The sequence below is a fragment of the Calonectris borealis genome, chromosome 17 (genome assembly GCF_964195595.1).
Source record: "Calonectris borealis chromosome 17, bCalBor7.hap1.2, whole genome shotgun sequence".
Classification (NCBI taxonomy): Eukaryota; Metazoa; Chordata; class Aves; order Procellariiformes; family Procellariidae; genus Calonectris; species Calonectris borealis.
This window is the reverse complement of record NC_134328.1, coordinates 8,411,835-8,435,924: the sequence shown is the minus strand read 5'-3', so window position 1 is coordinate 8,435,924 and position 24,090 is coordinate 8,411,835. Positions and strand designations below refer to the sequence as shown.

General features: G+C 54.8%; 2 protein-coding genes across 2 annotated transcripts; one reads left to right on the top strand and one right to left on the bottom strand.

Annotated features, from left to right (window-relative positions):
• Window positions 1–7,936: 7,936 nt before the first annotated feature.
• LOC142089691 (neuritin-like) lies at window positions 7,937–12,508 on the top strand. Its single transcript, XM_075166461.1, has 3 exons — window positions 7,937–7,979; window positions 8,513–8,660; window positions 12,283–12,508. Exons 1-3 carry the CDS (start codon window positions 7,937–7,939, stop codon window positions 12,506–12,508), a joined length of 417 nt encoding a protein of 138 aa, XP_075022562.1.
• Window positions 12,509–17,341: 4,833 nt separating this feature from the next.
• On the bottom strand, window positions 17,342–19,697 carry SYS1 (SYS1 golgi trafficking protein). The gene is made up of 3 exons (XM_075166459.1): window positions 19,502–19,697; window positions 18,783–18,850; window positions 17,342–18,203 (listed from the first exon to the last, which is right to left on the bottom strand). Exons 1-3 carry the CDS (start codon window positions 19,661–19,663, stop codon window positions 17,963–17,965), a joined length of 471 nt encoding a protein of 156 aa, XP_075022560.1. The 5' UTR covers window positions 19,664–19,697; the 3' UTR covers window positions 17,342–17,962.
• Between the last annotated feature and the right edge of the window lie 4,393 nt (window positions 19,698–24,090).

Here is a 24,090-nt window from a genome sequence, read left to right as displayed (position 1 = left end):
GCAGCTCTCTGCAGTTTTGCAGGAATTTGAGCAACCCCACCTCCTCCAGTCTTAAAAACCTCATCTCAGTCAGTGGGGGCTGAGCAGCCAGTTCAGAGCAGGTTCAGTGGGAACTGAGACTTGTAAAGCAAAGCTCCTGCTGCGTTGGTGGGTGAGCCAGGTATCCCCGGCTCTGCGGCGGAGCAAGGGGTCTGAACCTTATCTCAGCCCCTTCGCCAGCAAGGGTGGCAGCCATGGGCCAGGGCTGCTCGCCTGGACCCGCGCTGCCCAGCCTCAAAGGGTCCCACCATGCTGAGAGCCAGCGCAGAGGCCATGGCCTGCCAGAGCAGAGCTGGGTGGTCTGGAGGAGCTGCCTTGGGTCCAACGTCACCAGAAGGACAAGCTCCAGCCCCGCAAACAGACTGTCCTGACCCCGTTGGTATCACCTGAGCCTGTCCAGTGGTTTTAGGAATTGATGCTGGGTTTGCTCTGGGGTTTTGCCGGTGGGGTTATGTTATGACGGGTCATCTCCTGACCCATAAGAACTGTTGTATGGTGAGCCCTTAAGGCGTGGAGGGGGATGAGGGGTACGTGGCTCTAAGGCCCAGCAGATGCTGCCTGGTGACGGGGCTGGCCCTTGTACACGAGGATGGGTTGGGTTTTTCCTTGGCATTTCCATACATCCCGACCTCTTTGGGAAGGACGGGCACACCTTGCCCCAGCGTCCCAAAGGAAGTCTGCAATGCTCTGGGCAAAGCCCACAGGTGAAATATCTGCCAAACTGGCTTCTAGCAGTTTCCATGAGCATTCCCACCCTGGCTGGGGCATCAGGATTAGCCAGGGCTGTCGTAACTACATCTGCTGCCGTGGTGAGGTGGGCAATGCTATTCCAGCCTTGTGGCTGGAGGGAAAACCAGCATCCCGGGTAGCCCTGCAAAAGAGGATGGCCTTAAGGGATGTGCTCGTCCCTGGAGAAAGGGCCCTGGGCACTGCTCAGCACCACTTGCTGTCCAGACGCAGAGGTCAGAGACTGGGAAGGGACGCCCATAGAAAGGGAGGTAAACTCCAGCCACTGCCTGAAGCAGCTGGAGAAAAACCTTTCTGAGGGGTGTGGAAGGCTGCGAGGCGTGACGGGGTGGTTCGGAAGAACCGCTTAAGACAGCATGAAAGTGTCATGGGTTGGGATTATAAACTTTTGAGGGGGGCAGCTTAGTATCTACATAACCAGTATTAAGTGGGGGTCATCCCCATCCCCTGCTGCGCAGCCGGCACCGGAGCTCCCGTGTCACAGAGGTGTGATGTCACGGCCCCTGTTCCAGCTGCAACTGCCAGTGCCCGGCGACGAGCACAATTCCGCCCTTCTCCCCTGCTCCCGACGCAGCCCTTCTCTCCTGCTCCCGGCCACACGACCCAGCCCTTGTCTCCTGCTCCCAGCCCAGCCCTTCTCCTTGCTCCCAGTGCCTCAGTCCCCATTCCTAAGCTGCCGTCTGGGTGCCATCATGAACCCCGAGAGGAAGAGTTCGCTTGTGCTGCTGGAGGTAAAGCCCCGCTCCACGGAGAGGGGCACCCCCCTCTGCCCGGGCAGGCTGGAGCAGGCACCGCGGGGATGGCGTGGGGTGGGGACCCCTCTCTGGGGAGCTCGGGGGGTGGGAGCTTGGCTCGCCCTCTCCACCCACCCCTGCAAGGCCACGGGCTGCTCATGCCCTGCTGAAATCCAGCATCCCCGCCTGGGGGACACGTCCCCGAGGGAGCCCCGGGCTCGTGCTGGAGGGATGCTCGCGGGGAGCAGCTGGGTCCTGCTGGAGCCTGAGCCAGTGCCTCCTCTGCCCCTTTCCAGGCTGGAGCCATGGGCCCTCAGCTCTGCCTGCAGACCAGCACGGAGCCAAAGAGCCGCCTGCGCAGAGTAAGGAGCTTCTGGGCGCCGAGGCAGGCGCAGGGCTGGGGCACCTGTGGCAGGGCCAGGGTTTGTGCCCGGGTCCCGGGGGCAGGGAGCAGAGCCGCTCATCCCTGTCCGCTCTGCTCTGGCAGATCCGGAGGACATTGCCAGCGTCCAAGCTGCGGAAGAGAAGGAAGAGCAGGATCCTCCGGCTGCAGGCGCTGGCCCGTGGGCGCTGGTGGGTGCTGGTGGCGAAGGAGCCACCCAGCCTGCAGCCAGGTGCTGCTGGGGACGTGCCCAGGGGCCCCATGGCCCCACGGCTCTCCCCGGGCGGCGAGAGGGGACAGGGGTGCCGAGACCCCCGTCCCACACGTCCGCCCGGCTGGCTGGGGCAGGACCAATGCACTTTTCTGCTTGGCTTTTGGCTTAGGATGTGCTACCTGGTTCTGGAGGCTGCGGAGCCGGCTACCCGGAGTGTAGTGGGAATGACGGTAAAGATGGAGGTTGAGGAGGAGGAGATGATGGAGGTGGATCTAGATCTAGAGATGGAGGAGGAGATGATGGTGGACGAGGAGATGGAGGTTCAAATGGAGACGGACCCACCAGCAGCAGCACAGGCACGTGCTCCCCATCCTCTGCCCGCAGTGAGGCTGGGTCGCCAGCCCCTGTACTGGGGTGGGTGGGCCCCGCTGCAGGGACACGGCACCCGGTCCCCTTGTCGTGGTGGCACAACCGCCACCACCGCGCTGCCCTGAGCACCCGTCCGCTTTGGGAAGGGAGCGATTGCTTCGGGCCAGGCAACCCAAGTCTAACCCTAAGCCAGCTGGGGCTTAGCGCTGGCGGCAGAGTCCCGCTCTCCCCAGCGTCTCCCAGGGCTGTGGCAAGCCTCATGCCCCTAAAATTGGGGACGAAGCCCAATGCGAAGCAGCTGCTGCCGCTGAGCCGGCTCGGGAAGCCCCAGCTCTGCTCGGCGAGGCGCTGCTCGTCAGCCAAAGGGCCGTGACGCTTGCTTTTCTTGCAGGGCTGAAGGAGATGCGGGTTTGGCGGAGGTGGAGGGGAGCTTTGAGAGGAAGATTTATAAGTTGTTGTGTTGAGTACTTTTTTTGTAAATAAAGAGATTTCTTTATGTTTGTTCAGAGCCAAGTTCTCTGTCTTAGCCTTGCATTTGCTTTGGGCACACGCGGCCTTTGCAGAGTTGTGGTTTCCACTTGCTGTGGGTTCCTGGGGCTGGAGGCGGGATCAGTTGGATCTAAAGAGGTTTCCCGAGCATTAGGAGGACACCAGGAGGTGCGAATGGCTCAGACTGCAGGGCTGGGGCCTGGGGTGTGTAGTCTGGGAGATGAGAGGAGAAGTTCACCAAAGGATATAGGAGAGCTCCTGTAAGTCACAAATCGCTTCCACCTACCAAATCCAGAATGATGTTGGCCGTAAAGTGGGAGGGAGACTGAGAGGATCCAAATTTCTGCGGAATCGGGTAGAATAGGGAAATGCAGAGCTGCAAAGGAGCAGCCTCATCTTACAGAGCTTTAACCCTGATGGAGCTGAGCAGCGGAACCGAGTGTGACAGGGGAAATGGGTGAATTCTAGGGGAACCAACATGACTGAACTCTGCACATCTTGGACCTAGTGGAAATGCAACTCCCCCTGCACAACCACACGCCATCCTGCTTGTAAACCAGGGGTGGCTGGGCAGGACGGCCCGGGGCCAGCCAGTGCGATTGCCAGTGCCGCAAGAGATCCTTGTCTCCAGGGGTGCTCAGAGAAGTCCCTGGTCCAGGGAGATACAGGGTTGTATTGGGGTTGTCCTCCCCTACGGAGCTGGGACCCTTCTGGCGTCCTTAAAAGATCCTGCCCTTAAGAACAACAAGCACTTGGACACAGGGATGGGATGGCTTTAGTGTTCCCCTGGCACTAGAGGGCAAGAAGGGGACCCATTTTACTGGACAAGGAATGCAGCAGATGTGGGCAGCCCTAGAGGGAGACGCAAAGTGTCCTTGTGCCCATCACCCCCTGTCCCGTGGGGCTGTAGAGGGGGAAAGCTCCCGATCTTAAAATGAAAGTGGTAAAAACACTTGTGCAGCGCGTGGCCTGGGAGGTCTGGATGTGTTCCTCTCTCAGGGATGGAGATGGGAAGCAGTGTGAGTAGAAGACGTGGGCTGTCACCGCATGAGACCTTCCTGGGCGGCCCCAGGAGACCGTCGGACACAGCACCCGAGCTCCCGTGCAGTCAGACCCAGCACCAGCAGAGGAGGCTTTCCTGAAGCGTTGCCAGGGACTGAGGGGCTGTGGGGGGCCGTTGCACAGACAGCTGGAAGCAGCTTTCCCAGAGCCCCCACTGAAGCCTGTCCCCCCCTTGAAGGGTCTCCCTCAAGGTGTGCCAGGGCAAACGCCCTTTGGCTGCGCTGGGAGGGACCTGAGCGGGCACTGGGAACTCCTGACGCCGCAGCCATGGGCCAGGGCTGCTCGCCTGGACCCGCGCTGCCCAGCCTCAAAGGGTCCCACCATGCTGAGAGCCAGCGCAGAGGCCATGGCCTGCCAGAGCAGAGCTGGGTGGTCTGGAGGAGCTGCCTTGGGTCCAACGTCACCAGAAGGACAAGCTCCAGCCCCGCAAACAGACTGTCCTGACCCCGTTGGTATCACCTGAGCCTGTCCAGTGGTTTTAGGAATTGCGGCTGGGTTTGCTCTGGGGTTTTGCCGGTGGGGTTATGTTATGACGGGTCATCTCCTGACCCGTAAGAACTGTTGTATGGTGAGCCCTTATGGCGTGGAGGGGGATGAGGGGTACGTGGCTCTAAGGCCCAGCAGATGCTGCCTGGTGACGGGGCTGGCCCTTGTACACGAGGATGGGTTGGGTTTTTCCTTGGCATTTCCATACATCCAGGCCTCTTTGGGAAGGACGGGCACAACTTGCCCCAGCGTCCCAAAGGGAGTCTGCAACGCTCTGGGCAAAGCCCACTGGTGAAATATCTGCCAAACTGGCTTCTAGCAGTTTGTGCCCTGGAGAAAGGGCCCTGGGCACTGCTCAGCACCACTTGCTGTCCAGACGCAGAGGTCAGAGACTGGGAAGGGACGTCCATGGAAAGGGAGGTAAACTCCAGCCACTGCCTGAAGCAGCTGGAGAAAAACCTTTCTGAGGGGTGTGGAAGGCTGCGAGGCGTGACGGGGTGGTTCGGAAGAACCCCTTAAGACAGCATTGAAGTGTCATGGGTTGGGATTATAAACTTTTGAGGGGGGCAGCTTAATATCTACATAACCAGTATTAAGTGGGGGTCATCCCCATCCCCTGCTGCGCAGCCGGCACCGGAGCTCCCGTGTCACAGAGGTGTGATGTCACGGCCCCTGTTCCAGCTGCAACTGCCAGTGCCCGGCGACGAGCACAATTCCGCCCTTCTCCCCTGCTCCCGACGCAGCCCTTCTCTCCTGCTCCCGGCCACACGACCCAGCCCTTGTCTCCTGCTCCTGACCCATCCCTTCTCCCGTGCTCCCAGCCCAGCCCTTCTCCATTGCTCCCAGTGCCTCAGTCCCCATCCCTGAGCTGCCGTTTGGGTGCCATCATGAACCCCGAGAGGAAGAGTTCGCTTGTGCTGCTGGAGGTAAAGCCCCGCTCCACGGAGGGGGGCACCCCCCTCTGCCCAGGCAGGCTGGAGCAGGCACCGCGGGGATGGCGTGGGGTGGGGACCCCTCTCTGGGGAGCTCAGGAGGCCGGGAGCTTGGCTCGCCCCCTCCACGCACCCCTGCAAGGCCACGGGCTGGCAGAAGCCCTTCTGGGCTGCTCATGCCCTGCTGAAATCCAGCATCCCCGCCTGGGGGACACGTCCCCGAGGGAGCCCCGGGCTCGTGCTGGAGGGATGCTCGTGGGGAGCAGCTGGGTCCTGCTGGAGCCTGAGCCAGTGCCTCCTCTGCCCCTTTCCAGGCTGGAGCCATGGGAGCTCAGCCCTGCCTGCAGACCAGCACGGAGCCAAAGAGCCACCTGCGCAGAGTAAGGAGCTTCTGGGCGCCGAGGCAGGCGCGGGGCCGGGGTCTGCGCGTGGTGGGGCCGGGTTCTGCGCGTGGTGGGGTCGAGGTCTCTGCATGGGGCCCCGCGGACAGGGAGCAGGGCCGCTCACCCCTGTCCGCTCTGCTCTGGCAGATCCAGAGGACGTTGCCAGCGTCCAAGCTGCGGAAGAGAAGGAAGAGCAGGATCCTCCGGCTGCAGGCGCTGGCCCGTGGGCGCTGGTGGGTGCTGGTGGCGAAGGAGCCACCCAGCCTGCAGCCAGGTGCTGCTGGGGACGTGCCCAGGGGCCCCATGGCCCCACGGCTCTCCCCGGGCGGCGAGAGGGGGCAGGGGTGCCGAGACCCCCGTCCCACAGGTCCGCCCGGCTGGCCGGGGCAGGACCAATGCACTTTTCTGCTTGGCTTTTGGCTTAGGATCTCCCAGCTTGTGCTGGAGGCTGCGCAGGTGGCTGCCAGCAGCACAGAAGTGGGTATGGAAGTGGATGTGGAGACGGAGGAGATGATGGAGGTGGATGTGGACGAGGAGGAAATGGAGACAGACCCACCAGCAGCAGCACAGGCACGTGCTCCCCATCCTCTGCCCGCAGTGAGGCTGGGTCGCCTGCCGCCGGGCTGGGGCTGCGGCTGGGACTGGGGCTGGGGCTGGGGTGGGTGGGCCCCGCTGCAGGGGTCCCCTCATCCTGGCGGCACAACCGCCACCACCGCGCTGCCCTGAGCACCCGTCCGCTTTGGGAAGGGTGCGATTGCTTCGGGCCAGGCAACCCAAGTCTAACCCTAAGCCCGGCCGGGGCTTAGCGCTGGCGGCAGAGTCCCGCTCTCCCCAGCGAGTCCCAGGGCTGTGGCAAACCTAATGCCCATCAGTAGCCTAACTGAAATGACCGTGCCGCTTGCTTTTCTTCCAGGGCTGACGGAGATGCGGGGCTTGGCAGAGGTGGAGGGGGGCTTCCAAGAAAAAGATTCGTAGTTTGTTGTGTTGAGTTCTTTTTTGTAAATAAAGATATTTATTTATGTTTGTTCAGACCCAAAGTCTCCTTGTATTTGTTTTGGGCACACGCGGCGTTAGCAGAGTTGTGGTTTCCTCCTGCTCTGGGTTCCCGGGGCTGGAGAGGGTGCTGGCTCAGCTACCCTGCGGGCAGGGGTACCTGTGCACAGAGGGGGTCCCACTTACGGAGGTTACGGCTCTTGGCACCAGCGGGGTTCATGGACTGCTGGCCAGTGGTGTCCCCAAGAGCAAAGATGTCACCACAAAAGCATGAGCTCTGATGTGACCGACCCTTGCAGTGATGCCATCAGAGCAGCCAGGAAACCTTCTGCTCCCCTTCCTGCTGGAGGTAAAGGAAAGGGACTCTGGGGCAAGAGCCAGCATCAGGCTGTAGAGAAGCAAAATCCCGACTAATCCCCTGAAGGCCATGAGAGCCTTGGGCATGGCTGGTGCAGGGATCAGGGGAGAAGGTTCTGTAGCTGTAGGGGCTGATATTTAAGGTTTTGCCACACGCGCAGAGCTTTGCTTCATGTCCTGCATTGCTTTACCCTGTGCTGCTACGAGAGACTAAACCCGAAGCAAAGCAACCCTTGTCCTGCCCGCATTCCTGCTGCTGCCAGTGGCCCCGGCCTCTCTTCCCCACTCGGGGTGACACGCGGAGTGGGCAGTGCAGCCTGCGGCAGAGGGTGCGGGGGGCTTTTGGGAGAGGGTGCTGGTGAAGGAGTGCCATGGGGCCTGTGGGTGCAGGGTCCCCGGCTGTGGGTGCAGGGTGTGGGGAGCCCTGGGTGCTGGCAGAGAGTCCCGAGGGGATGCGATGCTGTGAGGTCCAGGGGTGCAGGGGTCCTCAGCGTGCGATGGGGCCCGGGGTGCGGGGTGCAGGGGCCGGGGGTGCGGGGTGCAGGCACGGGGCTGCCCCCGGGACGCTCGTTAGCCCCGCCCCCTCCTTAATTAGCCGCGGCCAAAGCCGCTCATTAGCGGCGGCCGGGGCCAGGCGCCCTCCCCGCGGAGGCGGGCGGGGGGCGCTGCCGGCCATGGGGGCACCGGCACCGGCACCGGCACCGGGGCTGGAGCCCGAGCCCGGCAGGAGCCGCGGAGCGGGCGGCGGGATGGGGCAGCGGCGGGGCACGGCCGTGCTGCTCCTCGCCCTGGGTAAGGCTGCCCGGGCGGGGGTCGGGGTGGGGATGCCCGGGCGGGGTGTTGGGGTGCCCGGTCTGGGGAAGGGCCGCTTCCCAGGTGGCATCTGGGGTGTCCCGGCGGGGGGCGATGCGGGGTCCCCTCCCTCCTCCCGGGGCCGGTGCCGTGCGTCTCTCCCCGGTGGGTCCTGGCTGCCGGTGCTGAGCTGGCCGTGCCCCCCCGCCTGTCCCTGCCCTCCGCCCCGGGCCGGGGGTGCTGGTGTTGGGTGTGGGTGAGCAGCCAGGGCAGGCTGGGAGCGGGGCGCCCCGACTGCCCCCGCACGGGCTCCCTGCCCTGGCAGAGCGGCTCTTTTGGGCTCTCTGCAAAGGCAGGCAGGGCTGGGCACGGGCGAGGGACAGCGCAAGGTTCGTGTCTGTCCTGCGTGGAAGGGGGAACACGCTGGCACCAGCACTGTGGTGGCCCAAGGGTGTCCAGGTCACCCTGGGAGGGAGGTGGGCTTCATCCCCAAAGGTCTGGGTGCTCACGCAGACCCCCTCGGCGGCTGGCAGGGCACCTGGCCGGGCTGCTGGCATCGGGCACCGCCTGTGACAACGTTTACCAAGGCTTCTCGGACTGCGTCCTCAAGCTGGGGGAAAACATGGCCACATACGAGAAGGTGGACGCCATCGAGCTGCAGGGGTTGCACCGAGTCTGTGGGTGAGTATGGCCCCGCGCCAGGACCCCTGTGCCGGGTGCTGCTGTCTGAACTCTTCTCCTCCTGCACTCCCGGATCCCACCGGTGCGTGCACACGTGCTCCCTGCCTTGCTCTGATTTCAGACAGACCTGGTGAGCTCCCTCCATCCATCCGCCTGTCCGTCCGTTTGCATCCCCGGCCCTTAGCAATAGCTCCAGCCCCAAGACTCATCCCACGACCCCCTGCCCTCACTGAGGGGGGGCAAGTGAAAGGTGGAAATAAAATGTTTGTGGAGATAAATGGAGGCAGTTCCGTGGCCCCAGCAGTGAGTTGTGGGGAGTGAAAAGGGGTTACAAGGAAACGCAGTCAGCAGTTAATGGAAAACCCATGCGCCTTGGGGCGGTGGAAACCTGCCGGGGCAAGGCAGAGGCTGGGTGCCCTGCGGGTCAGGCTTTCCAAGCTGCTGAAAACTGCCTCGCGGGCTGGGAGGGGAAGGCATCCCACCTTAGGTGGGGTGGAGGCTTTGGGACCTGCTCCGTGGTGCCAGCACAGCTGGCTGGCATCTGGGGGGGCTGTGGGAGGGGCAGGGGGCAACCGGGACGGGGCAGTTGCCATCGGTGGAGGCAGGTTGGGCTCTGAGCGAGCCAGGACGAGGAGCCGGTGCCGCCGCTGAGGCAAGCGGAGGGTCCCTAGCCCTCCCACCTGCCCCAGCCAAAATATCTAACTTTGGTTGTCGCCTGAAGTGGAAAACGCTTCAACAAAACTCTTTGGCTCAAGGAGAACAGAAAACAAACTAGCCCCCATTTTTAAAAAATTTTTATTTATTCATTTTGTTCGTGCATTGCCCTGCCAGCAAAGATGCTGGTGGGAGTTTGGCTGTGACTTGCTCTTTCTTCTTCCTTCTCTACGGGACAGCCTAGCTCAGGATGAAAATCCTCTCTGGGATGTGGCTGAAGGCTGGGTTAAAATGGGAACTGCTCTGCTTTGGGCTGTAATATATACTTTTTTGAATGTGTAGCTTCTTGGTGTTAGAAAAAAAAATGAGCACGCAGCCCAGCACATGCTGTGGTTGACTGCCAGAGGAGTGATTCCTCTGCTGAAACTCACATGAAATGTGTGCTCTCTGGGACACTAACAGCAAAGAACAGGTCCTGGGATCTTCCCCTCCGACAGGGCTGGGGCTCTGCACCTTCAGGGACATGCCAGCTTCTCCTGCCGGTCCCTGTGCACGACTAGCCGGGCTTGCTGTGGCTGGAGGACAAAGGTGATAATGTCCCAGTTTCCTGCCAGGAAATATTTCTGAATTATTGGCCTTTAACCCTCAGCCTTCTCCACTGCTGTTTGCTTTCCTGGTGCTGTGGTCTCTTCTCTGGGAGTGCAGGTGAGGGATGGATGCGGAGCTGGGAGCTGGTATGGGGCTGGTGACATCTTGGCTCTGTGTGCGCAGTGCTGCCCCAGAGCTGGCCGGGCTGAGCAGATGGAGGCTGTGAAGGGTGAAACATTGGGAATTGCCGTCCCTGCTGAAAGCAGAACCACAGGAGCTGTCATCCCCCTCTACCTTCCCCCAGCCATCCTTTGCCCGAAGACACGGGCCAGGTTTAACCCTCACCTGGCAGAGCTGCCTGCTGCTGCTGCAGCTCGGGAGCGGGCGCAGGGGCTTACCTGGGTTGGCACCAGCTTTTCTTGTTATTTAGGGACATTTATTCTGCCACAGTGATTCAGTTTAATGAACTCCCTCACAGCTGGCGTTCTGATGTAAGCCCTGGTAAGAAACGAAGTAGAGGGCTCAGGTCCGTGTGTCTGCACAAGGTATCGTCTCCAGCACAGGGCGCTTGGACAAAACCAAGCCACCCCCTTCCCGTGCACAGGGTCCCTGCTTGGCCGCCTGGGCTGCTTCTCCTTCCCAAGGAGTGGCATGGGTGCCTGGTGTCCTGGAGGGCATGGGGAAGGTGGCAGAGCAGTTGCTCCTGTCCTCTAGGCAGTCCCCAGCTTGCAGCTGAATTATGGCCTGGAGGTGGTGCCCAGCCCCAGCTAACGTGGGACAGCAAAGCTGAGGTGGAGGGGAGGGCAGGAGGGTGCCTTGGGGTGCGAGTCATTGGGTGCTGTGGGCTGGCAGAGGCCGGGGAGCCGGCTGGGACCTGAGGGGGTGCTGCCTGTGGCTGGTCCCTGCCTTGCCCCGGCATCAGGTGCCAGGACATGCGTTGTTCTGAAGAAGCTGCAATACAAAATGCTTTTACAAAGCTCTTTTCAGGTAAAAGAAACTCTCTTTGAGAGAAATCATGGGGGCAAGGTTAATGGCAAGTGTGGTGTAGAGCCTTATCTGTCCCTTGGCGAAGTTTTTGTTTTGGAGAGGAACCACTTCCAGAGAAGAGGATGGTCCATGGCGTTTGCTAAGACTTTCAGGCTCCTTCTGTTTTATTTTGTGGGTTTGTACCTACAAAACAGAGGCCTCGCCTGTGAATTCAGCTCTGTCGGGACTCACAGACACGCTAGTGGGCACGCAGCAACCTGCCAGGCTGTGGGTCCCCCCCCAGTCACAGAGCAGCACCCACAGCAGCCTTTGGGGTGTCTGGTATGGAGTCTAATCCTCCCATACTCAGCAGCCAAAAGAAAAAAAAATTCAGGCAGGGTGCCCGTTCTGGTCCTCCCCATAGCACGTGGGGGGACATGGGCCAGCCTGGTACCTGCTGTCCTCGTCCCCAGACAGCTGGAGCCACCCCTCCCTGCTCAGCTTGACACCTGTGGGCAGGGAGCTTGCTGGAAACAGCTCAAAACCAGCTTCTTCAGAGCGACCGGGCTTCTTCACCAAAGGTAAGGAAGGAGCTCAGGGAGGGGATAAAACCTTGGCAGGCTGGATACTGCTCTGGATAAATGCAGCGCGGGGTCATCCTGCGTGGTGCTGGCCCCAGCATGCCGGACCAATGGGGTGGTGTCCACTGTGCCCCTCCTGGGAGAGTCTTCTTGGGGGCTGTGGTTTTCAGCCCTGTTTCTGCCAGGGTTTTTCCTTGCCTGGGTCTGAAAAAAAAATCCAAGTTGTCGTCCCCAGGGGAGGCAGCCAAGGGGGTCTTCAGCGAGCAGCTCCTGGTTTATTCCCACAGGACTGCGGGTTATCTTTGCCTGTCTTCTTGTTTTTCCCTGGTGCTCCCCAAGAGCCTTTTCCCATTGAACGGCTTCTAAATGTAGATGTGTCTAATGAGAACACAGTGAGTAACTCCTCCCGCCCATCTCTGCCCATACCTGAGTTACAAAGCTGTGACGGTCTGAGGTAGACGTTGTCCTTCTTGCTTTGTGCTTGCGTTTTGCCCTTGACTCAGCTTGGAGAAAGCTGTGAATGAAATGTGCTGGGCCTTTGTTCACAGCCTGTAGTAGATACTCAGAGTGCTTGGTGCCAAAGGGAAACATTTGTTGCTGGAAAATAATGGATTTTATTAACTGCTGGGGGGCGGAGAAGCATCAAATAATTTCAGTGTGTTTTGAGGTTTGGAGTTTTAGCCAAGATGCTCTGGGAGACGAGGGAGGGAATGACAAAATACCGAGGGTGTCGCCGCTCGAAGGGCGGGCTGAGGGCAGCAAGGCTCTGCCCGGCTCCTTGGCGTTGTGCTACTGCAAGGGGACTGATGGTGCGGTGTCTCCCCTGGCTGCAGGTACTGGGATGAGTTTCACACGTGTGCCTTGACGGTGCTCTGGGAGTGCCAGAAGGAAGCAGCGGCTGTCTGGGAGATGCTGAGAAGGGAGTCTCGAAAAATCAAATTTCAAGGTAGCTTGTTCGACCTCTGCAGCTCCAGCACGGCCCAGAGCTTTGCCTGGACCCACGTTCCCAATGTTTCCATCCTCGGCATCCCCCTCATCGTCACTTGGCTGAACTTATAACCTGCAGCTCTGTGAGTATCGCAACAAAGGTGGTGGCAGCATGCGTCGTGGCACCTTTCTGATCATTTTTCCAAACCTTTGAGGAATACACTGTGCAGTGCTCAGCGAACACTTGGCTCCATCCTGCACTTATGAGACGCAGAAGAGCTCGACAGCATCTCCTGGGTTTTGCTATTTCTTTGTAATTTGAGATAATGCCCGTCCCCTTCTCCTCAAGGCACAGAGGCAGATCTGGTTGACTGCAGAATTTGGGAACTTATAGATACGGGGCAGAGGATTTGGGGAAAAATGATAAATTGGTTGAGAACGCTGGATTCTTTTGCACTCTTCTATGGCTACTGGAAGAAAACCTGTTTACTTTGCTGACTCTTTCCACCAGATCAACTCTCCAGATTTTTGATTTGGGCACTGAAAACAAGATGGGCATTTTTACCACTGATTTGTGAGGTGCAGGGGATGGTGTATGTCCTGTCAAAGGCAGAAAGGAGTCCTTACCGCCCTGTACTGGCCTTTTTTCTTTGAGAACATGGTGAAACCCCTGCTGAAGAATAATTACAGGTGCATGATGACTTCTCTTCACACATCTGGATTCCTGAGTAACTCCCGTGTTATGTGTAAATCCCTTTTCTAAGAAAATAAAGGGCAAAAATATTTGGGGGGAGAGGGAGTGTCAAGCTAGCAGGACAAAAAGGATTTATAGCAACTCTTGCTTTAAAGCTTTCCCCAGGATACCTGTAAGCAGCAATGTGGGTGGCAGTGTGTAATTCCAGAGTATTAAAGTTTGTTGTAGAGCCTACAGCATAGTAGAAGTTAGTTGTCCTGGCTCTTGTTCAATAGCACAGTCTCTTCTTGTCTCCTTTGTAGCTCACAGCATTGTTAGTTTTACATTACAGCTTCAGTACGAGCATGAAAGTATTTGCAATAGAGAGGTGCTTGCAAGTGATTTCTGGCTATGTTAGAAAAACACAACAATATTATTGGGCAGTGCAAGGCAGTTCTATGTTTTAAGGACGCTAATGTAGCTCTGTGCCCTGCCTGGCTGCACAGGGCCATAGGAGCCATGGTGACCCAGTGGGGGTCTGTAACTTGTTCCTGTGAGGGTCTCAGCCCAGTTCCTTGCTAAGAGGAAGCACAGGGAGTCCTAATGGAACTTTCTACTGCTTCCAATGCATTCCCCATCTGGCACTGCCACTCCGGAATGGGGAAGGAGGTGGTTTTCATCATACTCTAAATCAGGGCTCAACAGTTGGATGTGGTGGTGAGCTCCATGTTCAAATTATGGGACCCAGCTGCCTTTCATCAGATCTGAAGTTTCCATGTTTAAGTAGCAGGGTATTTCAGCCTGACTTTCCTAGATGTGTCACACATCACTTTGGCTGTTTTCACTGATTGTTTGGCCCCTGACCAGGGCACTTACTTTGCCTTCAGTCGGGCAGGCAGCTGCTAACAGTGAAGGATAGTCCTGCGCAGAGCTGGGCAAGCTTCGTGGCTCCTCCTGGTCCTGGGAAACGTTGAACAAGGACCTTGTGCTGGTGGTTTGAGCGCTGCCTGCAGTGGGAGTGGGCGCAGCAGTAGATACAACCAGCAGTAAATGGATCGGGAGGTTCTGAAACGGTGTCCACAAACCTGAAAATGTGCTTTACAGTGTGAGCAGTGGATCTGGGGCCCTGCTAGCCCCAGAGATCCCACTGGATGCATTACAGGTGCGTGAGCAAGCTTCTCCTACAGCAAAGGATCTTTTTACTAACAGTGGTATTGGGCTTTTTAATGATGGGTCATGCTGCTCTCCTTTGGCATTCACATGTTCTTCCTCTTACCTTCCCTATCGCTTAACACTCTGCTCCTGCAGCAGCAGGAGGGAATGAATAAATTGGGGCAAATTCCAAGAAATAAGTCAGGGAGGAGCAGCTGTGTTCAGACAGCACTTCAGTGCGAGGCACCCAGGCCTTCTACAGACAACTGAGTTGTTACTTATGTACTCGGCATCTCAGGCACAAAGCCTTAAGATAAGTAGAGGGGAAAGGGTAAACCAGAGCACTGCAGAACCTGGAGTGAACCACTCAGCTGCTTTGGTTTTTTTCTTACTCTGCTCCAACAGCAGCATATGCTGTTTGATCCTGTTCCCCTCTTCCCCTGTTACCTCTTCTCCTGCCTGTGGTCTGTAGCTGGGGAAGGCTGAAGCAGGTGGGCATCGTGCACAACCAAGGCTGGAGTCTTTTGGATCTGAATCTTGTACCTGCTCTTTGTTTAGAATAGGTATTTAATGCCTTTAGGAAAACAAATAAGCACAATCTCCCAAAATCCCACAACCCTTAGCTTCTCTTTGGATTTGGCATCTTCCTCTCTGTTAAAATTTTCTACTTTTAAACAGCTTTGGAGGAAGGGAATGTGAAAGTCTCAGCAGAGATCTCCAAGAAGTCTTCTTTTTGCAAAACCATGGATGGAAATGGCTAGCTGACACTACCACTGTCTCTAACAAGAGCAGGTGTTGGGGAGAATTTTCCCTGGAAGCAAATCCCTCAACTCTATTGCACACAAAAAACCAAAAATTCATTAAGAAACAAAGACCATCTGCCACCATTCAGGTATGGAGCAGCAGATTTTTTTTTTAAAGCCAAAGGTGCTCCTAAATCTAACTGAAAGCATATGAGTGAAAATTAGGTCTCACAGTGAGAGGTTCCTTCTGCAATCAATATTTCATTTTTAGCAGAACTTCCCCTATAACTAGGACAATTACAGTAGATTTCCTTTCAAAAAAAAAAAAGTAATATACAGATTCAGTCCTTAAAGGCAAAGTCAGCAGACTTTCAGGAAGAATTTCTAATCCTACAGCACACTTCATGCTGATGCAGTGCAGCTTGTTGGGTGTCCCACAGCCTCAGGGTTAAATCCACATTTGTTAAGGATTCTTCTTGTGGCCTTGCTCTGAGTGTCTCCAGATAAAAAGCTGTACCAGACTTCACCCCTGCTCGCCCCGCACGGGAGGCTGCTGGAGGAGTTACAGCATATCTCATGTATTCAGAAAATAAGGAGGTAAGTGTTCCTTGGTCCAAAGTTTTCATCCTGTTCTTACAAAGATAGCACCTCTTTAATATGGTCTCACAGCAACTCTGGGATCAGCTGCCCATTCTCCTTTAAGAAATGGGATGAATATGGCTTTCCCTCTGCTCTCTCATATTTATTGTAATTAGTCTTCTAGCTCACACTTCCCTTAAGACCACCCTCAAAGAACACAGAACACTGCACTTCGGTGTGGTATTAAGCATTGAATTAAACCTGCAAACTTTCCCTGTGCAGGGCTGGTATGTTCTTTCTCAAGAATAGCAACAAAAAGCAGGAGAGGACAAAATGACCCTGAAAGAGTCTTAAAATACGACTGATACCAAGCCAGTGTTTGTCAGCCCCCAGGCAGAGCGTGCCCCCTGCTCTGCACCCTGATCCCAGTTGCATCACACTCTCTTTTCTGAAGCAGATACTGGCACCTACTGGAAGACTAGTTTCTATCTAGGCTGAAGGTAACTGGAAGAAAGGCAAGTATCCTCATATATGAGGAACGAGCAGATTTTGAGAAGGGATGAACTGTCTCGCTGACTGCACACCAGAGTTGCAGGGGAAGCCCTAGGAAGTGACCTCTGGGTGGCTCCCCAGCAAGCATTGGCTCCTGCCCAGAAAGTAACTTGTGTAAACTCTTCCCTCTGAAAGACTGCTGCTGTTCTAAAACTGTGCTTAAAGGAGTTTTGCTCAGGAAGAGGTCCTGGTGAAATCTCAGAATAGAAATGTAATCGGCAATCCTCCTCTGTGGCAGACCTGCCAAGTATTTAAAACATCAGGATGTTATTCTGCCTCAATTTATAGTATCTGAATATGAGAGCAGGAAATGAAATACAGCTCCCCCAGTAACAAAAGTCAAAAGAGCAGCTTCAAAGAGTTTATCAACTTCTGCATCTCAAATCATCCCACCACTTTTCAACAAACTGAATTAGCAAATAATTTATGTAAATTAACACTTACAAATGTTAACATACAAAGGAAAGTTACTGCAGCAAGATGCTGCACAGGAGAAAATCTGTCTTTAGAACTGGCTTTGCCCTCATTTGGGATCGCACAAACTGACCATCCCTTGGCAGAAACCAGGCAGGATGCAGGTCTGCTTGCTTGGGCTGTGGGATCTGGAAGAACCATCCACCTTTAGCCCCTCAGCAGGAAGGTGTTGTCCCTGCCTGCCCACAGGTGATGTTTATTTGAAGTGCCTCTAAATAGAGGCACATCCTATTATTTTGAGAAACAAGCAGCAGTCTCCCACTTAACTAAACATCACCTCTACCAGACCCGATCTGTTCCCAGACTTCTGAAGCCTAGCAAACAAGTGGGAACAGCAGTGTGGCTCCAGGACACCTTTGCAGGCTTCCTCATGACAGCTCCAGCCTTGGGCTGGACATAGAATGGTTTGGGTTGGAAGGGACCTTCAAAGGTCATCTAGTCCAACCCCCTGCAGCGAGCAGGGACATCTTCAACTAGATCAGGTTGCTCAGAGCCCTGTCCAACCTCACCTTGAATGTTTCTGGGCATAATGGAGATAGGATGTAGGGAGCCTGGATTGCTGACACTCCTCCTGAAGCGACGATTGTGCTGGCTGACTTCCCAAGACAGCACTTGCTGATGCCTTCATTTCAGAGCAGAAGTATGAAATATTTATTGTAGGAAATTTTATGTGCCCTAGACAGTGGGCATCTTACAGCCATGTATTCTCTGGCTGTATCCTTCTGTTGCCATGATACAGACACTCATGGTATTTCTTGAAGTGCTCAGTTTCCCAGGACAACTGTAACACGCTCACAGCAACATAATACTTTTATTATTACAAAAGATTTCTTCAGCAAACTGCTGTCTGACATCTCTATGTATTAAACATGGAAACGGCAAACCAACCCATCTAACGTTATAGGTTATTTAGGGTCTCAGCTGGTGATTCAGGTTAAGTACAATTATTTTCTTTCTCCCCATCCATTCGCTTCCTTGACTTTTTTCCCAACCAAAGCCCAAACAAGTTACAGATCGGAAGCAGCAGCTCCCAGCCCCACTGCTTACTGCACCAGGTCCTGCAAGAAGAGCTGACCATTGCATTACTCATACAGAGCACTCCCGTGTTTGGTAATTTCCAGATGCTCCTCATGCATCAAGTTTTGCTACCTGGCTTCTAACAGTCTCATGAGTGAAAAGTTTAAGAGCATGCTAGCCATACAGTCATATTAAATGCTTTGTGTTAATAAAATAAACATCTGCTCCTCCCCTGTTGTTGGCTGATGCTCACACTCATGCAGTCACCAAGGTCCAAAAAAAAAAAAGAAAAGTCTAAACAGACCTGCTGTGCTTCTTCAGTGATGATTCTCAGGCATTAGATGCACTTGTGCTGGAAACAATGACATAATGCAGCATGTTGTTGCCAGAGCGAGTCTATACGTTGGATTTGGGGGCAGAATTAAGGGGGATTTCTCTGAGTTCTATCCTCATGCAGAGGTACTCCCCGATGGCAGCCATCAGTGCGGTGCACACGATGTGCACCAGCCACCACGTCAGGGTCGAGGGAAAGTGCGAGTTATAAATCCAGCAGCCCAGAAGGTGGAAGAAGTGAACTGTGACTGTGAAATCCAGGCACTGCTTTCCTCGGCGGATGAAGTACAGCAAGCCCAGAGCACTGCAAAATAAAGACAGAGATTAATAACAAACTGCTCCGTGCCTATGGAAAAGGAAATATAGCAAGAGCTATCAGCAGTTGTCAGTGCTGATTATTTAGCTGTTTTAAAACTTCTTAAATGTTTTAAGGATAGGTTGTTTCTGACCTCTCTCCCAGCCACTGCAGCAAGACTTACATGCTTAATTATATGATGGCAGGGAAATGAGCTTTTAGCGTAGAGAGCCAGGCAGGAATTTTTAAACTATCTCCCCCAGTAAACTTTGCCCAGCAGCAGGGGCAAAATACATTCTTGTTTATAGACCAGTGTTTGCTGAGATCCATTAATTCTAACTTTCAGTAAAATCTCTCACAGAAGCAAATCTCATTCCCAGCTGGGAAACTGAGGCAGCAAAGTGAAATGACTTATCCAGGATCTAGAAAGCCAGAGGTCAGCAGTTCCCAGCTGCCCTCAGCCGACGCGCTCAACCAGGCACAGGGCTTTTGGGAGACGTTTTGAGAGAGGCAGTAAGTCATGCAGAATTCTCTTAAAGTTTCATGTTAAGAAAGAACAAGAGGTGCTCCAGCTAGTTGCCGACTTACCAGGTGAGTGCATTGAGGATGAAAGCCATCATGGAGAGCCTCCCCGGCGGGGTTGAAAAGCCTAAAATCTACACGGGACTATTAGTAGGAAACCACGGCACAAATCACAGCCCACAGCACGTAATCTCATCCCGTGGCCCAGCCACATCGGCACTGCCCTGCGTTGATTATGATCCATAAGAGGAGCCTGAGCAGTTATGGCAGTCCTTCTAAGAGGTCTGTCTCTCTGCCTGGGGGTACCTATAGAAAACAGACAAGTCTGTTTCTATACTGAGGGGTACCACCTAAACAGGGTGTGGAGTGTCTGTGTCTCCATACAGGGGTTACCTACAGGGGAGGGCAGTTGTCTTTATACTGGGGGTACATATACAGGGCGTCTGTCTCTATACTGGGGGGTGGCACCTATACAGCGAGGTGCTGTCTCTATACCGGAGGTACCACCTATTCAAAGGGAGGGGTCTGCCTCCATACTGGGGGCACCTACACAGACAGCAGGTCTGTCTTTATATTGGGGGGCAGCCACATATGTTGGGGAGGTCTGTCTCTATACCGGGGTGCTGCCTATGGCGGGGGGCTGTCTCTAATACCTACACGGGGAATGTCTACCGGGGAGCGGGGTCTGCCTCCCCGCAGGGGAGCCCCCCGAGCAAGGCCCCCCCGCCCCAGGGGCCTGCGCCCACGGCGGCTCCCCGGGGGCCCGGGCGGGCCCGCGCCCTCACCTCGTCGCTGAAGACCTGGTGGAGGGAGGGCCCGGTCCTGCCCAGGGTGCCGAGGAGGGCGAGCCAGAGCCCGAGCGAGCTGTAGTAGCCCGCCTGCAGCAGCACCATCTGCGCCACGATCAGCGCCGGGTCCCACACGTAGCTGCGGAACTGCGCCGCCATCGCCCGCCCGCCACAGCGCGCCGGAAGTGGCGTCCACCGCCGCGCGGCAGCGCCCCCTGGCGCGGCGGAGGGCGCGGCGCTGCCTCCCGTGATCGCGGGGCTGACCCCTGACCCCGACCCCCGCCCTCTGACCGCCGCGACATGGCGGGCGGCGGCACCGGCCCCGCGGGCGGGGGTCACCGGGGCGGGGGTGCCGCTGCCTTCCGTCCCCGCTGCGAGGCAGGTAAGCGCCCGGCTCCGTGCAGGGCCGGCGGTGGCACTTGGCAGGCCTTGCCGTGAGCACTTGGGCCTTCGGCAAGGGCCGAGGCATCGCGCTGGAGCGCCTGGCCTGCAGACCGGGCGGCCTGCGGCGGGGAAGCGGTCTCCCCGGGAGGCCGCAGCACGTATTTGACTTATTATACGGGAGAAGTTTGTCGGCGGTGGGTTTCGGCTGGGCGCTGTCTGCCCGGCGATCAGCACCCGGCTCTTTGTCATGCTGCATGCTTTGGGCTTTCCCCACCTCCTGCAGCACGGTGCTGGTCCGGGTTTGTTTCGGATTCAATGATTTGGCTGAGCAGCCCTTGCTAAAAAGATACCGAACACAGAAGAAATTATTGTCCTGGGATATTTCTTTTCATCTCTAGGCCAACTCCCGCAGGCGCCAAGACTGTCGGTAGCTGCTGCCCAGCTGTACTTATTTTAGCTTTAGGCCATAGGGCACCAAGATGTTGTTATGAGCCCTGGTATGCCCTGGCAGCACCTTTCCGTTACAGGGCTGGTCGTGTGTAGGGCTTGGCTTCTTTTGGGAGGATTCTTCTGGTATGTGGTGGTTTCTTCTTTTCATGCCTCATGAAATGGCCAGGTGGCAGAGTCCTTCACGCTCAGCCGTGCCCCCTCTTTCATCTGCTCTTGGCTGCTGGAGCTCATTTAGTGGCCTCAGTAAGCTGTCCTGCTTGCTGAGCTTCACATGTGAGAACTGTTACTAACTGAATTCTAAAATCCCCAAGGCTGCGTGGACGACGCAGCATTTTGGAACTAAGGTCTTTGCTGGAAAAAGGACAGGAGGCACCCTCAGGCTGCTCCAGTGGACGGGGGAGTTGCTGCAGAGCTCTTGTCACCTGGAAAAGAGAGGAGGAGAACAAAAGGGAGCTTTTATAGGAGGTAGTAGACTCATATCCGTCGTGGGTGTGGAATATTTCTGGCTATGGGAACTCAGATTATGATCTCTGACATTCTCTCGTGACGTTTTTTCCATGTCCCTGTATGGGAAGTTCCCTATGCAGCTTTGCTGCGTGTTTTCCCTTCCTTGTTCTGTGGATGTCACTGTGCTGAGGCAGATTTGACACATTTTCCTCCCTGTTCCTGGACCTGCTGCTCCTAGAAAAGATTGTGCAAGGCAGAGGCAGCGCGTGGCGGACGTGGGCCACCGCTGCTGAGTTCTGACTTGGGCCTTCAGAGAATTTATCTCTGCAGAAGCTTACCAGCCTTAGCCAGTGCCAAAATGAACATGGGAAAATCCCAGCCCTGTCAGGGCTGTCAGCTGCCAGCACATTGCTGAGCACAAATTGTGAGACTCAACACTTCCTCTGTTAACTCTTGGTAGAAATTGGTTTCTTTTCCTGAAATCTGCTGTGCTTGGCTCTCTGAGATGCGCAAGCCACTGCTTAGATATTAATTTTCACTTCCCTCTTTCCTTTTCAAGCTTCATAGGACTGACTTTATCCCTTGCCAGCAAAAATTGTGGTTGTTTAGTCATAGCTGACTAAAACTCCAAGTTAGTGTAACAGAAGCCCCGGTAGGACTGTTGGTATAATGGCTGGGTGTCTTTCCACAGCCAAAGTCATCAGCAACAATATTTCTGATTTATCCAATAGTCCCTGGGATCACAAGATACGAGCTGGTGTTTTGGGAGATGCCGACTCAAATTCCTTCCAAATTCAAGACTCCTCCCTGCTTGGTTGCTGCCCCGTAATTGAAGGCATCGGCACGGCAGCAGTCACGTCAGAGGTGTGAGTGGAGGCTCCCTCCTGCCTTGTGTGGGCAGTGCACCAGTACGGACGCAGTGAAGCGCTGTGGCACAAAGACATTTGTGCTCCAAGTCAGCTGCAGCCCGGTTTGTGAATTCATTTCGTGGCTGACTTTGCGATGGCATGTTGCATGGTCACGTCTGTTCTCCTGAATTCGGCTCTCTCTCCTCTCCAGGCTGCTCCAGCTAAGGAGACTGTGTCCTTCTCCTAGAAGAGAGGGTGTTCTCCCCATGGGGAGCCTCACCTCACACCCCTGCTCTGTCAGAAGGGTTTAAAGTGGACCTGGGGAGCAGACATTTTTGAGAAAATAAGTGGCATTTTCAATCTTGCTTTTCTTCCTCTTTAGTTCAAAAGAAAGTTGGAGATGGCTGTGGAGGAAAGATGCGTAAAGGGGAAAAGGATGTTGAAACACAGAGATTATGCTTTCTAGGGTGCCATAGTAAGTACTGCTCGCCTGGCTTCTGGTTAGAATGTCCTTTTTTAACCAGCTGACAGTTTTGTGTGTGACACCTGCATGTCATGAAGAGCAGCAGGTGGAAGAAGAAGTGGCAATATGCCCAGGACATAGCAGATGCCCTGAGAATGTACCCAGATCACATGCAACTATCGTGGTCACTTCTTTATCAGGAGTGTGGAATAAGAACGCCCTATTTAGTCAGGGATTCTTTCCATAAGAAATAGCTGTATAGGATGGTATTGTTTTTCCTTCTCAGGAATCATTGACTGAAACAGGAAGCTGTTTATTTAGGTGATCCGTATGTTACCAGCTGTTGTACAAAGGGCAGTGCTGTCTGAACTGACCTTTGCTGGGGTTCATTTCCCTCTTGCCAGGCAGGTAGAATTTGTGCTAAGGTGACCTTTGCTAAAAGGACAGGAAGGCTAAGATTATACATTTCCAGAATAACTCAGCATTAAGTAGCTCAAAATGTGGGATGAGAGTTTTCAGTCACTCCTCTTCCTCTACCCACGCAGTGTGCAGGTGTGTTTTTCCAAAGAGCTCAGCATACTGAACAGGCTTTGGGAGTTGAGATTTTTTAAAACTCTACTTAAGGTTTCTTTGTGCTTGAGAATCCTACTCTAAGCTCATTTTAAAATCTGCCTGTAGGAACTGTGCTGAGCTTGGCTGAAGAATCTCTTTTCCTGGCCAGTGCGGTAGCATTTATGATCTAGAGTTATCTAAAGGGCTCGGCGTGTGGCCTTCTCAAGGTTATCTAGACATTTCCTGATGTATCATGTAAAAATGTGATTCCCCTCACCCTCCAAATGCATTGTATTTGGATGCTCCATTCCACTTCCAGAGTGTTTGTGTTGTGTATTGGGAACTGGCAGGTATTTATTTTTATTTTCAATGCAAGAGTTAGGTAACTGTTCACTGTTGAACACTGGGTTAGGAACAATGGTGGCCAGCGTATGTTATTTCTCTGCCAGCTCTAACTTTTAAATGGAGAAGGGAATTGACACACCTTGAATGTGAGAATTCATGGCCCAGAACAAATGGGTGGCTCAACATGTGTTTTATTTTTCTTCTGCTTCTCTCACTTGTAGTGAGGCTTCAGGAAAGTATATTTTAGTTGTGCGTTTTTTCTCTCTCGGCCCATTTGTCCTGTCACTTGCGTGTCATATACCCACGATTTTTCTGCATTATTCCAGAGAGAGGAGAATGTCAGCATTTTGAGAGGGGACATTTGAAGGGCAAAATGAAGCAGGCTGTTTTATGTCATGGGTTTACAGAACCATATTATGATTTTTGTGGCTGCATTTCCTCTCATATGAGTTCTCTTGAGATAGAGTCACAGCAAGTTTGTGTGTGCGTGTGTCAGGGAGGTGGATCTACACAATGCACTTTGAAAATGTCATCGGTAAAGTTATGTAAATTTGTTCTCAAGGTTGGAAAATATATTAGGTTATATATATAGGGTTGAGTTTAATTTTCTCTTCTGTTTCCAGAAGCCCAAGATTTCTATCAGTTTGCTTGAGAGATTGTGCGTGCAAGTGTGACTTTGATGGACAATGTGCGTGGTCCCTGGGCCAGGTAGGCAGACTGGCTCCTCTCCATTCTGTCAAAGCAGAACTTCCCTTGGAGGGAAAATGTTGTCCCCTTCCATGCAGGGGGACTTCTTGGTGAAGGGGGTGTGTGTTGAGGGGTATAACAACCAGGAGGAGTATGGTGTATTGTTCTTGTTTGAAGAGGAAGTTAGCAGGCAAGTTAGCAGTGTTTGTAGCCACAATACAGAGAGCTGGTTTTGAAAGCGTCTGTGGGTAGCTGCTTTACGTGGAAAGAGGTGTAGGGGGGTCATGGCCGCACGCACACAAATACAGGTGCCATTCAGAGGGTTAGGGGGGAGTGGAGTGCTTCTGGCCACCTTGTGCTGCTGAGGCTGTCTCCTGGCTGGCAGATGTTGTCATGGACCAGTCTTTGCA

Coding starts and splice junctions, on each gene's coding strand:
- SYS1 (XM_075166459.1), bottom strand. CDS start 19,663: ATGGCGGCGCAGTTCCGCAGCTACGTGTGGGACCCGGCGCTGATCGTG. Junction 18,851..19,501: donor ACCAGGTCTTCAGCGACGAG/GTGAGGGCGCGG, acceptor AGTCCCGTGTAG/ATTTTAGGCTTTTCAACCCC. Junction 18,204..18,782: donor ATCCTCAATGCACTCACCTG/GTAAGTCGGCAA, acceptor TTTATTTTGCAG/TGCTCTGGGCTTGCTGTACT.
- LOC142089691 (XM_075166461.1), top strand. CDS start 7,937: ATGGGGCAGCGGCGGGGCACGGCCGTGCTGCTCCTCGCCCTGG. Junction 7,980..8,512: donor CGTGCTGCTCCTCGCCCTGG/GTAAGGCTGCCC, acceptor GGCGGCTGGCAG/GGCACCTGGCCGGGCTGCTG. Junction 8,661..12,282: donor GGGTTGCACCGAGTCTGTGG/GTGAGTATGGCC, acceptor CCCTGGCTGCAG/GTACTGGGATGAGTTTCACA.